This window comes from Dicentrarchus labrax, unplaced genomic scaffold (genome assembly GCF_905237075.1).
Source record: "Dicentrarchus labrax unplaced genomic scaffold, dlabrax2021, whole genome shotgun sequence".
Taxonomy (NCBI): domain Eukaryota; kingdom Metazoa; phylum Chordata; class Actinopteri; family Moronidae; genus Dicentrarchus; species Dicentrarchus labrax.
In genome coordinates, this window is record NW_026136711.1 from 9,665,861 (window position 1) to 9,685,687 (window position 19,827).

Here is a 19,827-nt window from a genome sequence, read left to right on the forward strand (position 1 = left end):
TGCTTTGGATGATGTAAACAGGGAATGTGAAGCTGTAATTGAGTTGGGTAATATGTGTGCTAAATCTAACCCCCAACGTTTTTTTTTTCTGCAAAAAAATCCATCTTTGATCCAGTGTGCAACTTGTACAGTGTGATGTAGAAACTTGAAGCCACCAGTGCACATACACTGAGAATGGACTTTGAAGTAGGAGACATCTTGTGTCCAGCAGAAATGAACCCAATTTGCATATTCATAGATTCTGGATTTTTTAATGAGGTAAATGCTGTTGATGCCTTTTTAAGGATTTTTATGTGGAAATTATAAAAAACAAACTCATAACAAATATCAGACATTATGTTCCTATTGGCAGAGCTGCCAAAATGCAAAGAGGGATTGTTTAAGACAAGATTGAGACACTTGCCAGCGATGGGTTGTCTAAAATTGAAGGATGTTGACGTCGTCAGCTGTATAAAAGCAAGTAGCATCGATGGGGAGGATCAAAGTCACACACTCACCGGTAGATGGGGGGTGGGCTTCCCTGGGCTTCACAGCTAAACACCACCTCCCTGTTCCTCTCCAGAGTCTCCACAGGATACACGATGCTGCCGGGCTGCTTGGTAAAGACAGGACTCTGCAGGACACTGCTCTCTGTGGGACAACAGGGAAAGACAACACAGCTGAATATAAAGTTAGACACCGGCCTGTTTGTAAAACAGCCAATTAGACAGGTTGATGCTGCTTTAAGTGTTTAGAAGAGCCAAACCACAAGCAGACAAAACATATCAATTTGACCCGCCTGCCACGCCACCAGGGCAAGGAGAAGAATGATTTGAAGTGAGACGTGTCTTCAACAGCTATTTAGGTGGTAATAGGATCCAGAGCCTGATTTATGTTGAACAGTTGTCTGGAAAAATGCCTTTATTTACTTTGGTCAACCTGCTTTAATTTGTTCATTTGTTTACTTATTTGTCCAGTGATGTTGGGATTGTGTGTCTGTGTAATCAGTTGGTTTCATGCGGTTAGAGCTCTTTATTGTAAATGACAGAACACGAGTCTCAGTTACTCCATTAAGGCGCCATTAACGCAGGGTGCTTCTTGCTGGCTTTAGAAAGTATCAATGACCCTTTGATGACAAGGAAAATGAACAAACGTAATCACTCTTATTTCTTTCTCATAGCATAATTGTTCCTATTCTTTACAGCTGGGGCAACCACTGTCAGTCAGATTCACTGGTGTCTGATTCTTTATTTGTCTTAATCAGCCTTTTTTGTGTTGACAGTTTTATCCAGTTGAAAGATAACATAGATATTGGATTTTACTTTGCTAATCTGAAATCTAAAGAAGAAGAGGAAGAAGAAGAACGCAGAACAACATTTGCATGTTTCCCTTTAGAAGTCTCGGCCCATTTTTGCCTATCACTGAACAGCAGTGTCTATGGTACAGTACTTGAAGGAGCTTCATAGAGGATTTCAAAACATTTTTGAACAAGAAAAGATTTAACCATGATTTTATTTGCGCTGGAGCTGTCCAAAAATCCTTTTTTTTTTTTTAATTGGTGCAATAGAATGAAAAAAGAAAAGACAGAATACAGACATTAACGATGGTGGAGGTGTCAGAAAGTATTGGCATTAACACAGACCAGCAAAACAGTTTCTGCCATCCAACAATATTACAGTGAAGGTGTGGGAGGCTACAAGTTCAAATTCATCGGATGCAAGGTCAACTACTGTACGGTGGTGTGCTTGAATTGTGTGGCTGAGGTTAATAGCACGTGTAAATACATGTGTGAGAGGGAAATTAAAGGAGAGAAAAAGAAAGAAACAGAAGGAAAAAATAACTGTTCTAAGACAATAAAAAAGAAAAAGAAAATAATAATAACCATGAAAGTGATAATGGGAGGTGGAGGTGAGCCCCTGGCCAACACCCCCAACAGCAGGAGCAACCAGGCCAAGGGAAGGCAGAGAGGGTAGGATAGTCCACCCAAGAAGTATATATGTTTTTGGCCACGCAGCCACTGTTGCTACACTGTATGCTTTAGCCAACATTAGGGTTGACGAATACATCGACTATCAGCCATTCCGTTGCTGGTTGTGTTTTTTTGGGGAGATTTTGTTTTGCTAATTTAAAGGTCAGACACCAAAGGACGAGTGAGAGCCTTTGCTCAGCAACACTCTTTTTCAGCGGCACAGTACACACACTGAGCTGGAAAACACATGAGAGGAAACAGCTGTAGAGCCAGAATATGTTCACATCTAATTTAGGGTATTGTTTTGGCCAGTTTGAGCACAGGGAATGCAGTAACAAGGTGTTTTACAGTGAAACCGAATAGGACTCAGCCTCCCGTGGCGGGGACAGGCCGGGGCAGGAGAGGCGTGAAGTGGGAGAGAAGTGAGTTTGGGCACCAGAGAGGAAGAGGCAGCATGTAAAGTCAGAAAATTTTCACCTCCAACCTGGTTAAATGGTTAGACACAAGAGTTGAAAGACTAACCAAGATGGTTTTGGTGAGATTTATTTTGTTTCTGTGGAGTTGGAATAAAGTTTGTTTTAAGATGAGTTAACTTGGTTAAGCTGGTTTGGTAGTTTGTGAAAGAGAGAAGCTTGAATTCAGAAGGTGTGCTGATGTATTTTTCTGTTTAATGAGGAATATCAGTATTTTATACATGTCCTTTCTGACATTTTGTGAGTTTGTGAGCTAAGAGAGAGATTGTACTAGCTGCTTATTACCCAGGTGAAACTACTGGGGGGGGGCACACACACACACATGCAAATATATCAGCGACATATCGCCCCAACCTAGCCATCATGCACCTTATCCAAAATGTAACTACATATTTGTCATCCTGGGTACAGTAATTCCACGTGGCAACCGCAAGAACGTTCGTTGGTCAGCTGGTGCTTCTGATGCCGGTGGAGAGATTGCTGAATTCTACAACATTAACAGAGTCTTTGTTTTTCTGACACACCCATCTAACATAGACTTCTCCTCTGCAAACTCCCTGCTGATGGTCGCTCTCTGTCACAGTGAATAACAGCACTTAGTGAATGCCTCGTGTAGTCTCATTGTTACCTGGATGTACAGGCCACTGTTGTTCTGTATCAAGTGAATGAAAAAATGTGCACACAGTCATGGTCAAGGTCACTCTACCCTTCTGTGCAACCAAACTTCCCCCACATGCAGCCCTGGAAAAGAACAGGATTTCACGGTTCTGATGCGGGTGATAAATAAATATTGATCGGAGTGATAATGAACTGTAAAATGTGTATAAGAGCAAGATAACAAACTAAATACACGTTGAAACATGCCAGAATAAACTTCTCCATTTCCAAACAGTGCAGCAGTGTTTCTATTGGCAATCCAACAATCTGTCCATCCGTACAGGACAATAATGTGACTGCAGCGTTACTGTGGGGAATATATTTCATGTATACACATTGTGTGTTTCAGCAAATAAAATAAGAAAATCAGGCACTGTTTAGTGACATAGGGTACAGATTAGGCCTCAACCTATGGTAGAAGTTGAGAAGTGACTGCTGCTATGACTGGGCTGGGTAATGAGCTTTAGAGCATTCACACAGCTGGCTGGGAGAACAGCTGAATCATGGTCTCAAAGTGTGGAAGTTAAGGCGGGGTGATAACATTAATATATTATCAGGAAGTCAAGTTTTTTTTTTTTGCCCTTCCCACTTCCTTATTGAGTTTCCATGCTTGGCAATCTGTCTTGACCGGGAAGTTACCTAATAAATGAGTCTGTGCTTTGGGAGGTGGAGGAGGACTTCAGGTAATACTGGACAGCTGTTAACATTATATTTTAACTAAGAAAGGTAGGTACAGAACAATAACTAGCTCATATCCTCCTTGTGCACCATGTCAAATATAGCACTGCGTGCCCGGACAGGGCAGGCTGCAGGGAGAGTGTTATACAGTAGGAGGGCTGCGAGAACAGTCTCACACTGCAGCTCTATTGTGTGTTCCTCAGGAAAATAAATTACACCCCAATCTGTGGAGCTCCACAGTATATATGAGACTGTCAGATGATGCCACTCTCTAAAATGTCACAACTCTGCAAGAAGAGGTAGTTAAAATCTTAAATCCTGCTAAATATGTCACTGACACAGTTTATACTTTAACAGTTTTGAGCCATACATAATATTCACATTGTTCCTGATAAGTAGTAAGCTAATTTCCATTACATTACCACTATTTGCATTTAAATAAGTACAGTATATTTATATATGCATGTTTTTTTCTGTCCTACATGTTTGTTTCCTTTCTTTAAAAGCAAAATTTCCACAGTATAATATTGTAATACTGCAGAAAGTGCAGAAATTGAACCGGTGCATGTTTGCAATAAAGTATATAAAAAAGAACATCTTTGCTCTTGAGGTTGTTTGCTCTTTTTCTTATTACTGAAGGGGTGGCCACCTTTGTTGGTTGGCTGTCAGTGTATCCTCAGAACACTTTCAACCAGAGCATAATATCTCTACAATTAGTGTTAAACTGCCTACATGCCTTTGAATTCAGTATAGGGATTTGTATCCTCCGAAATAAAATTCCTAATGATTTTGTTGACCCTTTGATTCTTCATATAGAACAACCTTCCTACTGACAATCTCTTTGGTTCTTGACAAGCTCTTTCCACATCTAATCATAGCACACCTCTAATATTTGCTGCTGAAATTTAAGTTCCCTCGTATTTTGATCTTTTGACCCTTTCTTCATCACCTCCATCAGGCCACAACCTGCACACACTCACTAAACAAGACGCTGATATTGCTGCGGACGACATTCAAATACAATCTGTGGTAGAACAACAGTCTTTTGTAACTACTGCATCCACAATGGAGATCACAACCATGTTTTTACTGCAGAAGCTTTCTAAGCAACAGGAAGCTACTGCATTGTGTTGTGAAGGTAGTGACAGAGCTGTGCGTAGTTGTACAGGATGGCATGAACGGGGATAATGCATAATTCAAAGCGCTGCTCAATAGGCAATCTAAATCAAGAAAATGTCTCCCTGCTCGCCTCACATTTTTACAGCATCAGAGTATGCTACCAATCCCTGAGATGCATTTAGACCTCATGCCAGTTTTAGCATGGGGTAAGCTATTCTTTTTTTATGCAAAACTGAACACAGTGTTTAAAGGTATCGCCTCTGACAAACCTGCAATCTGCAAAAGTCTGGAGAGGGAAGTTATAAGGAGAGAAATTTCTAGTAAAAACACCTAGAAATGAAGTCTCTATAGATTCAGCCATTGATGCTGTCAGAGCTTTGTCACTGCTCAAAGCTGGGCTGGCTGAAAACAAATTGATCACACAATAGATCTGTAATTTTAAACAGTGTTTAGATTCAATAGGACTACAACTGCTCTGTGCACACTGTAACACTTGATGAGTTAGTTCAAAACTGTTTGAAGAAACCGATTGCCTTAAAGTTTATTTTCTCAAACAATTAAAGCGTGAAAGACATTTGCATCGAGTAGAAGTAATGTACCAATTCCAATCAGTGAATTAAAGTTACACTCATATGCAGCATTTATGTGAACGTGAAGTAACTTAAATGCATCTTCTTTATACAAATGTTACCACCAAGTTTAAATTTACTCAGTTTTCTTTCACTAAAGCAAATTATTAAGTTACCTGTCAAAACAGCTGACACACGATAAAAACATTTATAATTAATTGATTATCAAAATGGCAGACAGGTAATTAATTTTCTGTGTTTTTTATGTGACTAACATCAGGTCTTTACACTTTGTGTCATTTTTGGATCATTGATAATTATCTGAATGCATACCTGGGCTTATGATGATTAATAAACTAATAAAATTGAAAAATCCTAAGCTATACATCATTATAATGCTTACATTTTTGTAATAATATAAAGTTAACTTCAAGAATATTAGTCAATGAAACAAACTGGAATTATATTGCAGATACCTAATACTGCACACATTTAAGTTCACTCAAAACAACAGAGTTGCTTCAGAAATTGTGAATGAGTGAGTTAATTTACTTCTTTTATTAAGATGTGTTGTCAGGTTTTACAGTGTAGAGAAGCAGCTTATTCTTGCTGAGGAATGCCTGTCAGCCATTAACCAACATCCCTCCAAAAGAGGATTTAAAACAATACAGCAACATGCTTTCTCATCTTTTCCCTTCTAATTATTTCCGGCTTGTGTCTGTTGTTTCCTGGTCATTCAGTAATTACTCAGGTCGTTCAAGGACACAACAAATATGTATATCTGTAATATTCTGCTTACAAACAGCCTACTATGCTTGCTGTAAGCGCATAAATTATTGGGCAAAAAATGAATTGACTGTGTGCTCATTGCCAACAGTGCACCATTTGTAGCAGAAGATAATACTGGCTGTCCCACAATAGGCACGGTCGCATTCGATAGCTCCATTTTTTGACAGCTATTGTAGCACGAGTCAAGGGCTTTCCAGCGGCAAAACACTTAACAAACCTTGTTGTGTGTCCACTATCAGCGAGAATTACAAGAATAATCTAACCTTATACAAAAGGCATGACATGGCAGAGGACATGGAAGGTCTCAAATGTTTCTCTGTATTATCTGAAATAAAACACAAAAGAGGTAGAATGGGAGAGAGAGGAGAACACAAAAAATGTCCCGAATAGGCTAGAATGACTCTCATAGTTCACACCTGTCAGAATAAGAAACAATGCTCTTTGTCAGTTGATAAAGTGACGGACTCAATTTTATATTCAGTGAAGATTAATATCTTTATTACACATAAATCATCAGCACTAAAAATCTGTGAAAATATCTGTGAAATAATTTCCACAGATACGGCTAGCCTGTTTATTGTGGTTATATGCCAAATCCAATATATCTTGTGCTAAATAAACACTAGCAAATATTGCATATCTTCAGAACATGCAATCTTTCAAATTATGAGGCATATTTATCTTAATCCAGTCCCCATACAGGCATAATGCTAGCTTTTGCGCTTGCTGTAGGTGTGCAATTCTTCAAGGCAAACAAGGGGTGTGGGCTGCATACATAGTAGCGGTGTAACACAGACCCATAATCTGTATCTGTTAATTTCACAAAGATCTGTATTCAGACACTGGAAATGGGTGTGAATTATACTGGAAGCAGACATAAATATTTATTTTCTGTCTTCTAAATAAAAATAAAATTTGAAAGTGAGAAAGCTAATTGATAAATATGTGAAAAGCTCTCGTGGTCAATTTGCATGCAGTTTTAAGTCGGTCCCTGACTTCAGCTCAACATCTTCCCGTCCACTGTACCGCTGCACCAGATGCCATGGGGCTTCAATATCAGACCATGAGGCAAAAGTGACACTGTAGCAAGCTTTATCCTGCGCTGCACAGCTAATCTGTTGAAAACTGATGAACAGTTATCGAGGATTAACCTCAATACACACAGTTCCACACTTCTGTGCCTGTGGCCTGTTTGTTCACATTTTAGCAAATCTGCAATCATGCTGGGTTACTAGCAGTTCACTGTACAGACAGCAGATTACTGTGGATACAGAAGAGAAAGAGAAATATGAAACAAGATCTGAAGTTTTGAGGAGTCCTCGATGGACAGTGGAATGCGAGTAAAGGTCGTGACACACCGGGATTCAAAACAGCAGAATTTTAGAGCAAAATCAATGGGTTCCAATGAAATCACCACAAGGAGGCAAAATTAACCGGTTGACCCCTAGCAACCCGACTTGACAACGCTGACCTTTGATGAGTCCAAAATAGAGGAAGTATGGTAGCCTTTTAGCTGTTATTTAATTTCCTTTGTTGAGTATTAACTGTTCCCCACTACAGAAATGGTTTTGCAGATAGTGATAAGACAGGAATCGATGGAATATATGATGAATGAAATGATGGTACACCGCTGTTGAATACACAGTGAACTCATTGTCCCCTTAGCGACCAAGCTTAGCTAGAGGGCTTTATTTTGCCTCTTGGGTACTGGGGAACAAAATGTCAGGGAAAGTAAACAGCAGAGAGACTAGAAAAGGCTATTTCTGAAGCGTGAATGCTGAATGTTGAACAGCCGACGACAAACTGAACTGTTGGCTTTAATTTGAATAAAGAGGCGGCTGAAGGAGTATTAAGCAGGTCTTCACACTCCTTCAGCCGCTTCTTTATGTGAAAGGCATAAGGGACGCCACAGAGATCACAAAGCTATCTAATTACCACATCTCAATCAGCTGTGTGTTCCCACCTGCAATTAAAGGTTGCCATGGTGATGGTAACTGCTGAGTCACTCCTGGGTCAGACAGCTCATTTGATAGAGATTAAGCTGAAAGGCACCACTCAAACTCTGGCTTATTACATAGAATGAATTTTAATATTTTGTAAAAGTATAAAAGGTTTCTGCGTGGAACTACTTAAATCCTAAAAAAAGGGAATAAAATAATAATAAGCGAAAAGAACATTGTGAAAGACAAGCTTGCTTTGCTCGCTAGCTACAGCTGTTCACCAACTAACCCTGCAAGTACTAACTACATATTATTATTATTATTATAGATGAGCCAATGTCACTTTGTGGCGTAACCCCCGCTTCAGTACCGCTTTACAGAGCCCTGGAGGGGGCATAGGAAGAAAATATACAGAGGCCATGTTGTGCTACATTGAATGCTTAAGCCTTTCTCGCCGAAGCATGAAGTGCAGTGCACCTGCTTCAAGTATTATGGGAGGCATGTTTTGTGCACCGACATACACTGACAATTAAGGACTAAACTATAAAATCAACTTTCACTGGGCATCGATTTCACCACCATAACAGGCAACAAGGCAACATTGAATGCGTAGGTGGGTTATCAATGTGCAACCACAGCACTCCTTATACCAAGAATACCCACCGTGCTTAAAGACGCACACAAGTAATTCAACAACACAAATGAAGCAGGTGCACACTTTGGAGAGAAAAGCTGATTATGTGTGCTCTCCATGGTATGCACACTTAACACAAATGTGGAAACTAATTATATCTTGTGGCCATGAATTAATCAAAAGTGGGACAGATTTCTATCTAATGTGAACACAAAAGCATTTAAGGGCCTCAATGTAGTAAAACGTGACGACTATAAAGTTATTTTATAATATTACTGACAGTGAAGAGCAATGTGTTACGGATTACACTAGTTTTGTGCTACTTTCAGGCATTTTAAACTGGAAGAGCGTAAGGTTAAAGGTGGGTCAAAGAAGAAGCTGAAGTTTATTACAAATCCAGTGGTGGGTGATATTGTATAAACTAATGAGGGCTCTCCCCTGGAGCATAGTTCTGGCCCATTCTTAAATTCCACATGCAGAGGGGGATACACCCATTTTGACATGACGTCTGACGAGTCTGATTCAGTCAGAATTTTGGCAACAGGAAATTCTTCGGGGCACATTTTTTCTGGTGGCGCATTGGCGGAAGTACCACGTGTAAATGAATAAAAAAAGTGCCAAATACATTGGACAAAAATAAAGCACTTTATGCCACATGAAGAAAAATTGCATGTTTTTTTTGCTAAAATGTCATGGGATTAGCATAAAGTGGGCATGTCTGCAAAGGGGAGAATCATTCACAGATCTTGAGGTCAGGCGTCAAGGGATCCCTTTGAAAATGACCATGCCAGTTTTTTCATCACCAAAATCTAGCCTAAATTTGGATCATTATTTAGCCCCCTTCTTAACATGCTGGCATGACACGGTTGGTGCCAATGGATGCCAGTGCACCCCCTCGGGACACGCCCGTTTGTATGTGAATTATCTGAATTAAGTATGCAGTATATATGTACAGTATGTATGAGGCTAACCCAAGCTTTGTTTCAGTTCTTTGTAAACCGAACCAGCCTGAAACTTTCCTCTTATCCAGTTTCGGGGGAGGCTGTTTAGCATGTCCTCATGCGGTGGAGGCTTGCTGAGCAGAACAGAAGTAGGTCACCAATAAAATCCTAACCCTATGTTTTTCTAGCACTCAGGTACCTTTACCAGTCCTCCCAGTAGGCTTCACACACCTGCAACGGGCTGTTTCCCTTCTCACTCTTACAACCTCATTCATCTACATGTGACTCTGTGGGGAGAAACATGTCAGCAGAAAGCACCAGGTTACTGCCACAGGGAATACCATCAGCACTCTGGAAATTGGCTGTTTCCTACATTATGGTGACATTCAAAGATTTCTGAATCTTAAATGGGATGAAAAATATGTACAGACGTAGGAAAAGTCTTTGATCTTTACAGTCCTTACTTTTCTTTGTGACAGTCTGATGATTCTTCCTCTCATTTGAATGTACTATAGTCGTCTTCTGTATTTATTTTGGTACTTTAAACATTTACAGGGTGCTATTCATCTTAAGATTATAGGCCTTTTTATACTGTACGTTTTCTTCATTCTGTACCCTTTTACTGACATATTTGCCTTCTCAAACATTTCACTATCATCTTGGGTGTCATAAAATCTTTACCTGAGCCAAGGTTTATGAAAGGAAATGTTCCCAAACTGTTTGTTAACTAACACAAAATGGGATACCTGACACAAATTTGTTTTTAGAAAAAAATAACTTTTTTTCATTATTAGATGAAGTGACATAGGGTCATCACTGCATTCCTATGGACACAAATGGCCAGGGAAACAGATTAACAATCATGACTTCTGTTAGCAGAGTTTAATGAAGTGATTAGGTCAAACCTCAACTGTGCAACGCGCTCCCAAAACTGATTGCCTCTTTAACTGTGAACAGAAAGAAATGACACAACCCCTACAACAGTTGAAATTAAATTGTATAATTAGGGTTTGATGTGCATGCTTCAACGTTTATCAGCTGTGAACACATTATAAATTATAGGAACTGCAGGGAAATGAACACTGAAGAGTTTCAGAAAGTATATAATCAGAAAAATCAAAGTAACAGGAAGGGAAACCAAAACTCTTCAGTCAAATATCAAACACCTGAGACAGCACATTAACAGTGGCAATCAGAAAGTGGATCTCCCTTGAGCTACTCCTTAAAGCAAACGGGAAACACTCTCTTAAAGTGTTTCCCTGAATGATAAATTGCTATTTAATGCAATGCTATTGTATGGCCTCTTGTTATGTCATTCCCCATTTACAATTTGGTTATTTTCCTCCTCTGAAGGATTTTTTTTTCTTATTATTGTATTACATTTTTAGTTAGGAGTTTAGTTATTTTGTTACGATTTCATATTTTTTGAATAGTAACTGATTCTATTGTCCTTGTCTTAATTAGTAGATGTATGATTGGATATATCTATATAGATATATTGATATGATCATAAAGATAATCACAGTTTGGATACGGGACTGATTTGTTTGTCCCCTACTTCCTTTTTGATATATTTTTCAATTAATTTTTTTATTTAATATTTTACAGAACAAACTATTCTATTCGCATTAATTTGTTATTTATTTATAGACAACCAATTTTTTATATATGTATATATATGTCATATTAATTATATTTTACTCCATTATTAATGTGGAAATTATCTCAGGTGTTGTTGTCTATTTGACTCAGGATTTGATTGTCACATTTACTTTTCTGATCATATACTTTCCAACTCTTCACACAGCTGATAAATAATAAAGCATTGCTGTCATACCCTAATTATAGGATTTCCTTTCAACTGTGGCTTTGTTAAAGTGTTTGACTTTATATATGTGTTGTTTCACAGTGGGAATTTGATGTCTCTAATAAACTCCAGGAATTTCACCTCTTATTTTACACTTAGAAAACGTATTTTTCATTTCCTGCTGTATCTGTCTACATGGTGTGTTAGTTCAACATATTTTCAAAGACATCACAAAATAATACACCACTTTATAGCAATGTTATGTTGTCTGGCTAAAATGCATCATGCTGTCTATGATTCTGTGCAAAATAATCTATGGCACAAATATTGCCCTGCAAACAACCGCCCCTGCGCTCATGGAGCCCCACTCCATCACTCGCTTTGTCTTGTGCAGCCTGGGTCTTTGAAACTAATCCACTGAGGGCTGGCAGGTTTTAATGTCATCCAACAATGCTACAATCAAACAGCTATTCAGATGGTATCAGCATTGATCTTCTGAGAGCTGGAAGGGGGATATTTTTGGGCAGACTATGCTCTCTCTAGCTTAAGCTGGCCATAAAGGAGAAGATTAACGGCCTGAAAATGGTTCTGATTTGGCCGTCCTGAACTGTATTCGTGCTTTCAGCCTGACCTGTTTGGAGTGGCTTTGCCACTATTGGAGCCACAACAGAACACCCACTGAGATGAGGTGCAAACTGTTCTGAGAAAGGAAAGGACATTTCAGGACATCCATGTAAGAGTTCACCATGTGTGAAATGTGAAGGCTCCGGCTGGATGTGTTTTTATTGTTCGCCACAGTTAGGTTAGCAGGAACAGTGGCTTGACCCAGAAGGAGGAACATACTGATTTTATTTGCACAATTTGATTAGCACATTTCTTATCTTCAGAAATATGTATTTGGCATTACACAAAGAAAGATGAATGGGGTGTATTATTTCTGCAGGTATACAATCAGAAGAAACCCCTGACTCATGATTTCCTGTATAATCCCTGTAAGTACTGTTTGTGCTTTGGAACATAAGACTTTTCATTTGGTTTGCCCACCACCAGTGCTCTTCTGCCAATGCTATTAGGCATGCTGCAAATTTATTGTGTATGGTTAGTGAACAGCATGGCACTCTAATGTGGCCATTTTAAAGCCTTGTTGCACAGTCTGCAGTGCAAACAATGAGCCAATCAACTTTATAGGTAAACACTCTGCACCGACGCACTGTACATGAAGAGGTTTGTTGAGACAGAAATAAATCATATTTTCTTATCCCATCGCCCGCTAATTACGATGAATTTGAACACTATAATTGGGCTGGATGTTCTTTCCACTCAGACAGACATGCAGTCTCAATCCTCACCAGGGTGACTGCATTCCCCAGTGAGAGTGACAAATGAGTATACAAGCATTAGCACGTATGATGTAACACCTGCATAGAATCCAGGCAAGCAACACCTGGCATGAAACAACAAAGAAGAGAACTAAACTCCTAACTAAAAATGTTGTTTGTAAGTTTCCTCTAAGAATAATATGTCTTTCAAACACTTACATATCACTGTCGTTTGTATCACTGTATTTGCAGTAGACGTAGACCATGGGAAAAAGTGACTCTATATCATGTGTCATATTTCAAAAACAAAATGCACATCACATGTCATTCAGTCTATCTGAGTTTCTTTCAAAGTAAACTGCTACATTTAGCTGTTCCTGCTCACCAAGCCAATACCATAGGAAAAAAAAAAATACGATGGATCCCCTGAAAACTGCACACAGCACAAGTGTGACCAGTTTTTTATGTTCGGAAAACAAAGAATCACTTAGGTGAATAAAAATGTTTTTCTCCACACCTAATATATATGTATATGTGGTCATAAAGAGCGTGTCTCCTTCTCTGTAGTGGGATCCTTTTTGAAACTGAAGCATCGTAACATCGTAGTTAAACAGTCCCCGACAGAATGCCTTAATGAGTTATCCTGCCTATAGAGTCCAATTAGAGGTCAAAGCCTGCATGAAACAGAAGTATGTGTTCAATCTGATAGCAGCTTGTGGTCTATCTGATAATCAGATCATCAGGCACACTTCTAATAGCCTTGCATAATGTACTGTAATAGTCACGCACATGCACTGATTTCACAGATATGGTCTCCGTGGGGGCGTTGGCAGCCCGAGATTTAATGAAATGATTGTAATGGAAGAAAAATTTTAATTAAAATTCACATCTTTAGCATTATGATTAACACGAAACCTCTGCTCTGGTGAAACAGGTATTGCACATGTGCCCTTCGGGATGTGGGTAGTAAGCCCCTGTAGCTTAGCCTCTCCTACGCTGTCCTACCCCGCCCCTGCCAGGAGCGTCTCATCAGTGTTCTTTTTCAGCCACTCAATTAGCATCGCTGTCTCGTTAAAAAAAAACCTACAAGCTGTCGGAAAAAACAGAAAGAATGGTGTGTGATGTACAGTCTCGGTTGTTCTGCACCCTCGGCGTGACAGTCACATAAATCATTCATTTCTTCTGGGTTGCATGAGAGCGAGGCGGCGCCACAAAACTAGCTTTGAAATGGCAACCTCGTCCACACATACACAAGGCAAACACTTCCTGTGCCTAAGACAACTGCAAGGTGATCTCGGCTGATTTTACTCCAAAAGGCCATGAATAAAACATGTATTGATATGCATATCAAAAGGCAAGTGTTGACAAAGCAAAACAAAGCCAAACAAAGATGTTGGGGCAGTGGAAGGGAGGGTGCTTTCTCTTGAACCTGCTCTGAATCCCTAACACTGCCAATTAGCAAGGGCTCGGCTTGGAGGCCATCTGGGGATGCCCCCCTCCTTCATTCTGACATAATTGCTCCTCTTGAGGAAGAGCAGGTGAGTGCACCTAGAGACGCCTGCTCCAGGTTAGCCAGACATGCTCTTCAATTTCATGGGCTACAGCTGAGCTCTCACTAATACTGTCATCAAGCAGACCTCAACCCTAATGAAAGCTTTAATAGGAGAGAGAACAGTGTTAAAAATGATGAAAACCTTGGAGAGTTGAATAGTTTAAATAGTTCTGAGGTCATGTTGCCAGGTACAAATTTACTAAAAATGTGAGCAGTTTTCATTTAGATGCTGCTGCCTCCTTAAGCAGTGCTGCAGATTAGGAGCTCAAACCCACCTCACAGAGTAATCTACTCCTAATCAGCACATAATGAAGTGGGGACAGCTGGGCCAGTGTGGAGGTGTGCACGGCGGCAGACCCAGGGGCAAAGGGGCCACGGAGTCTGCCTAGCAGCACGGTTCAGCTGGCCTGGCACCGTCAGGCTCACTGCAGGCTGCTCACCCAGTGGAATGACAGAGGTCAATGTTCATCCTGTCACTGTAAAATGGCCCAAAGAGATCAGGGCAGCACTACTAGAAGAGACCTTGACATATAAGGCCATCTGACATGCACGTCAACCTAAGAAATGCCCTTCATGGGCAATGGGCATGATTATGGAGACACATTAGGAGTGCATCATTCTGGATGGCAGTTATTGCAACATCCAGGAGTGCTGCTGCCACTATGACAGATGCTACATGTCCTTTAGTTAGTCAAAAACAATTTTTTACTCGTTGGATTATGAGGTATAAATGTGAATGTGATCATTGATTTATCCATAATTTCAAATTCAACTTGCTTTAAGGACATTGTAGTATTTTACATTTGTAAAATTTCCTTCCCCCTCCTACACAGTAATTGGCTTTCAGTTATTTCACTTTATCTTTAAACTTAATTTGTGGGATCTTAACTTGCCTGAGATCCTCATCCATCAGGGCGAACATCTTCCCAGCTTCTATTGCTCTCACTGTTACATTATGGTTGTATGGCGATGCAGTTGTAAATGTCTTCAAAGCATTACCACACAACAATCTCATGTAACTAAAAGCTGGAGTCATATTCACTGTGATGGATCCCCTGTAAGCAGGTTTAAAGTTTTTAAATAATTTCATCAGGGCAAGCTGAAATGAAAGGAGACTAGTGGCGGCACAAAAGGTATAAAAATACACTCCCTCATAAAATGTAAAAATCCAATCGTATTCCTTGTGAAATATTTGTCAGGACCCCAAAGTAAATGGGATTCGTAGTGTAGTAATGTGCTTTATATCAAACTGTCTTTCCTGAGATGACTGCATAGCTAACACCTTCTCAAAGTCGTGAACAGTGAGCTAATAGTGAGTCAGCTATTGCAAAGAAACATGAGGGAACTGTGCTGTATTCTCACTGGAGCCATTTTATTTGTTGTATTCCAGTTGGTATAATATCAGTATGATTTACAAAGTAAAATGAGCTGCTGACTTAAAGAGTTTAAAGGTCCAGTGTGTAACATTTTGGAGGATCTATTGGCAGAAATTTATTATATAATATTCCTAGGTATGTTTTCGTTAGTGTACAATCACCTGAGTATATGAATCATTGAGTTTTTGTTACCTTAGAATGAGCCTTCAATGTCTATAGAGGGAGTGGGTCCTCTTCTACGGAAGCCACCATGTTGAGCTGCCATGTCTCTACAGTAGCCCCGAATGGACAAACTATACACTGGCTCCAGATAGGGGCTTTTTTTGTGAGTTTCATGGCCACAATAGTTTCTCCTACACACTTGCTGTATTCAGGGTTACAATCTGCAACTAGATCCCACTAAATCCCACACACTTGTCCTTTAAAGGTCCTGTTTCTAATATTCTGACCACCTCATGTAATTAAATGGTAACAATCCATTTAAAACAATTTTAACAAAACAAAAAAATAACAGCTTTGTTGGGGTAGCAGTAGCTACACTTTCTTTAACTAACACTTTCAGGAGCAGCACAACACACTGATGTATTTATCCCTCAGTGTGGGCCAGCGCTAGTGGCAAGAACACAGTTACTAACCCTTTCATCAAGAGGGGATTATAATGTTAGATCACTGGCTGAGGAAACAAGGCACAGTGCCACACAGCTAATTGGCTAAGTGAAGATGATTCACTATTGGCCGGATTGGAAGAGGCAGCAGTCCTCCAGTCAAGTCTCGTAGTTCTGCACTTGGGTCTCAAAAAGATGATTCCTAATTAAGAAAAATAATCCAATTCAATTTCAAAGCATTGCATTCAATAGTGCTTACCACATTAATCCATTCTACACATTCTGTTTTAGGGAGGAAAAGCAAACTCCAGTTTCTGTATACACCTGTGCTCTTCCTGCTGTGACATTGCAGAATGTCTGCCATGAAAAGGGACGACTTTTTCCTTCCTTTACTCCAGTTTGGGTTGCCATTGATTGGAAAAGATGTTCACTGAGGAAATGTAAATTAAACTTAGATTACATTACTGCCAAATAAAACATTCATGGCCAACACAAACACAAATAATAACTCAGCAAACAGGCGGAGGAGTGGCTCTTTGATATGCTAAAGAGTGCCATCTGTTGTGAGCAATAACTTAATGTAGAGAGTAGATGTTGCCATCTGATTTCATTACTTTCAAAGTATGTTTTGAAGCACAGGTAATGATCCCCCTCTTGCTCATAACCCTTTCGCCAGCACAAACAGGAAGCTGCTGCCTGTTGCTGAACCTGTACTTTCACATGTTTGATATCACATTAGATAGCTAACGTCTTGGTGGTAGCACAATAGAAGTGGGGTTGGCACTGTGCAACAATTCAGCCCTGGAGTTTATCTTATCTAACATGCTGCGGCTTTGTAATTTACTTTCAGGCCAAATGGAGCAGCGTTCTAACTGCATGCTTGAGCACTTGAGCTTGAACACCTCCACGGAGTTCTCTTTAACACAGTGTCATAATTAGGCCTACAAGTTATCTATCTGTCTGTCCCAATAACTCAGTATATCAATTATACCCATTAGCACCAACAGAAATCTGCTTGAGCAACTTTTTGCATAATGTAATGAGTTTGGATAATGCATAGATGTACTCCTGACCCGAGAGACTGTTTTACAATATCAATCACAAAAGAAAAATACATTGATTCATTTTGGTAGTTCAGCTGCTTTAAATTCCGAGTGGATTATGTGAATTTACTGTAAATGGTTTTATATTAGGAAAATGGTACGGTATGTCTGCACTGATAAGCAGGACTGACAACAGACAAAGTGTATGTGAAATTTTATTTTTTACCACGTTACAGCAGTTTGCTATGAGGCATGCAATCTAAATATAGCTGTTATTAATATGAGGTTGCATGCAAAATCACACCTAGCAAGGTTAAGGAGTGCTATGCGATTGAGGAGTGTGCAAGACTGAGTGCGTGTGAATGCGTGTGAGCAGAGGACATGGTGGTACGGTTAGATTATAAGGAGAAATGTTCAGTTTTCACATTTGCACTTTTTCTACACAGCTATTTTTTGCACAGTTGTAATTACCTTGTTGAAATATGCTTAATAAATACACTTGCCTTGTCTTAATTGTCCTGAACTGTATACTTGTGTATTACACTGAATGGTCTTAGCATTTTGTACTGTAAGTGTTTACCTGGAAAAATGCATGCAGCGTAGTATGTAGGATTGTACAATTGTAATTAATGCTTAAGTACAGTAGCCTTGTGCAATGTAGTGTATTATCTGGGTGGTTCTATTGTCTGTTGTATGCTTCCCCGTTATACTAGATTCTGAGCTGACCCTTTGGGACAAATAGATTTTATTTGAATATAATTAAATTCATAAATCTAAACACATGTCATTTACATGATAAAATGGTTGAGTTCAGCTGTATAACAGTTCAGAAACATGTTCACATGGGCAGGATCCTTGATCATATTGCATATGAATTAGAATAAAATAAATAAATATTGTTTTAAACTTGTTTTTGAATGTCAGCATCCACAGCCCTTTGCCATGACTTCAGCAGTTTGTCCTATTTTCCTATTTGGGATGACAGTAGGCTCGCAGTGGTCAAGTGCATACTGTGTCCTGCTCAGGGCATGCTATGACTCACTCAGTGAATCCAGTCTTGGGGTGACACATGGCTAAATGGCTGCACAGTTCCCCCAGCTATGTGTCTGTCTCAGCATTAGTGCGTTGCCAGCCACTGACTAGAGTGGCTGGTAACCTTGATTGTGGCTCACCCTGGCTTAAAAGTAGAGCTGGATGAATGAATGTAGATATATATTAATTCATTACAGATATATCATATCAATGTATGTAGCAAGGAACTGCAGACGAGAAATGCCAAACTAGATTTGTTTGTTTATGTTATATATTTATATTAAAAAAACAACAACAAAAAACCCCAACCAAATTAAAGGATTGTTTAAAAAAATATATTTTTACCAATGCAAAAACGTTTAAATGAAGCATCCCGAGTTCATCCCAAATTGTTTCCAATGCACCCTTTTTTTTAACCTTTGCAATCGCATCATGAAATCTTATACCAGTGCAATGATCAGTGAATCATACCATTCCTACAGGCTATATGTACAAAATAAAAATAGTAAGAACAGTTGGGTCTTGGTTAAACACGGAAAATATTACTTTAAAACAAAAGAAAAGTAAACACATACCTACCACACATTTTAATACTATTTCAATACCAAACTCCTCCTTGTGATCACAAATGTTCATCAAACCGGTCTATGGAAAAGTTTTTGCCTTAAACATGTCTGTGATGATGATAACTATCTGCTAACAACAATGATAATGACATCAGTGTTGATCATAATGATGATGATCATAATAACAGTTATGCTGATTAAATAGTTTTTTCTTGGTGGCACATTTTCAGTCAGTTTGTTTCCAAAGGCATGTGTAAAAATAGCAGCAGAGCTGTACGGCTCGCTCTGCGATTGATGAAAAGTTTATAAGCAACTTGATCTTAACTTAGTATTAAATATTAGATTCCTATGAAACTATCATTGGATTGTGACTCTTAAACGTTATGTTGCCTAACTGGGCTCATATCTAATGAATTAAAATATGGTAAAATAATACCTGTTGTCATTTTGCTAAGGTCCCCTGGAATTATGTTCCCCCCACTTTTTAGACCTCCAGCTTGGTGTCTTGGTTGCTTTTAATAGCCTACTTTACTTCTCAGCATACAATGTTAAATCAGGTCAATCAGTGTATCTGTGTGTGTTACTGTGATCTGTTTTACTGTGTGGTCTTTGTCAGAAAATCATCTAAAAATAAATGTATGCAGTAATCTAAAATGTGCCCAAACTGACAGGCAGGGGTTATAAATGAGAGGATATCAGCTTCCTATTCATCTCTGTGCTCCCACTCTCCAGCTAGTGTTCACAGTAGAGCTGCTTTGGTCTGTCAAAGAGCAGTTTTC

At 39.3% G+C, this 19,827-nt stretch overlaps 1 protein-coding gene across 2 annotated transcripts in view; it reads right to left on the reverse strand.

Annotated features, from left to right (window-relative positions):
* Positions 1-19,827, reverse strand: part of cntn4 (contactin 4) — a 142,409-nt gene that overhangs the window by 97,387 nt on the left and 25,195 nt on the right. For both annotated transcript variants that reach the window (XM_051416536.1, XM_051416535.1), the window contains exon 3: positions 498-630. In XM_051416536.1, the coding sequence (XP_051272496.1) occupies positions 498-630 (133 nt within the window). The remainder of the gene's footprint in view (positions 1-497; positions 631-19,827) is intronic.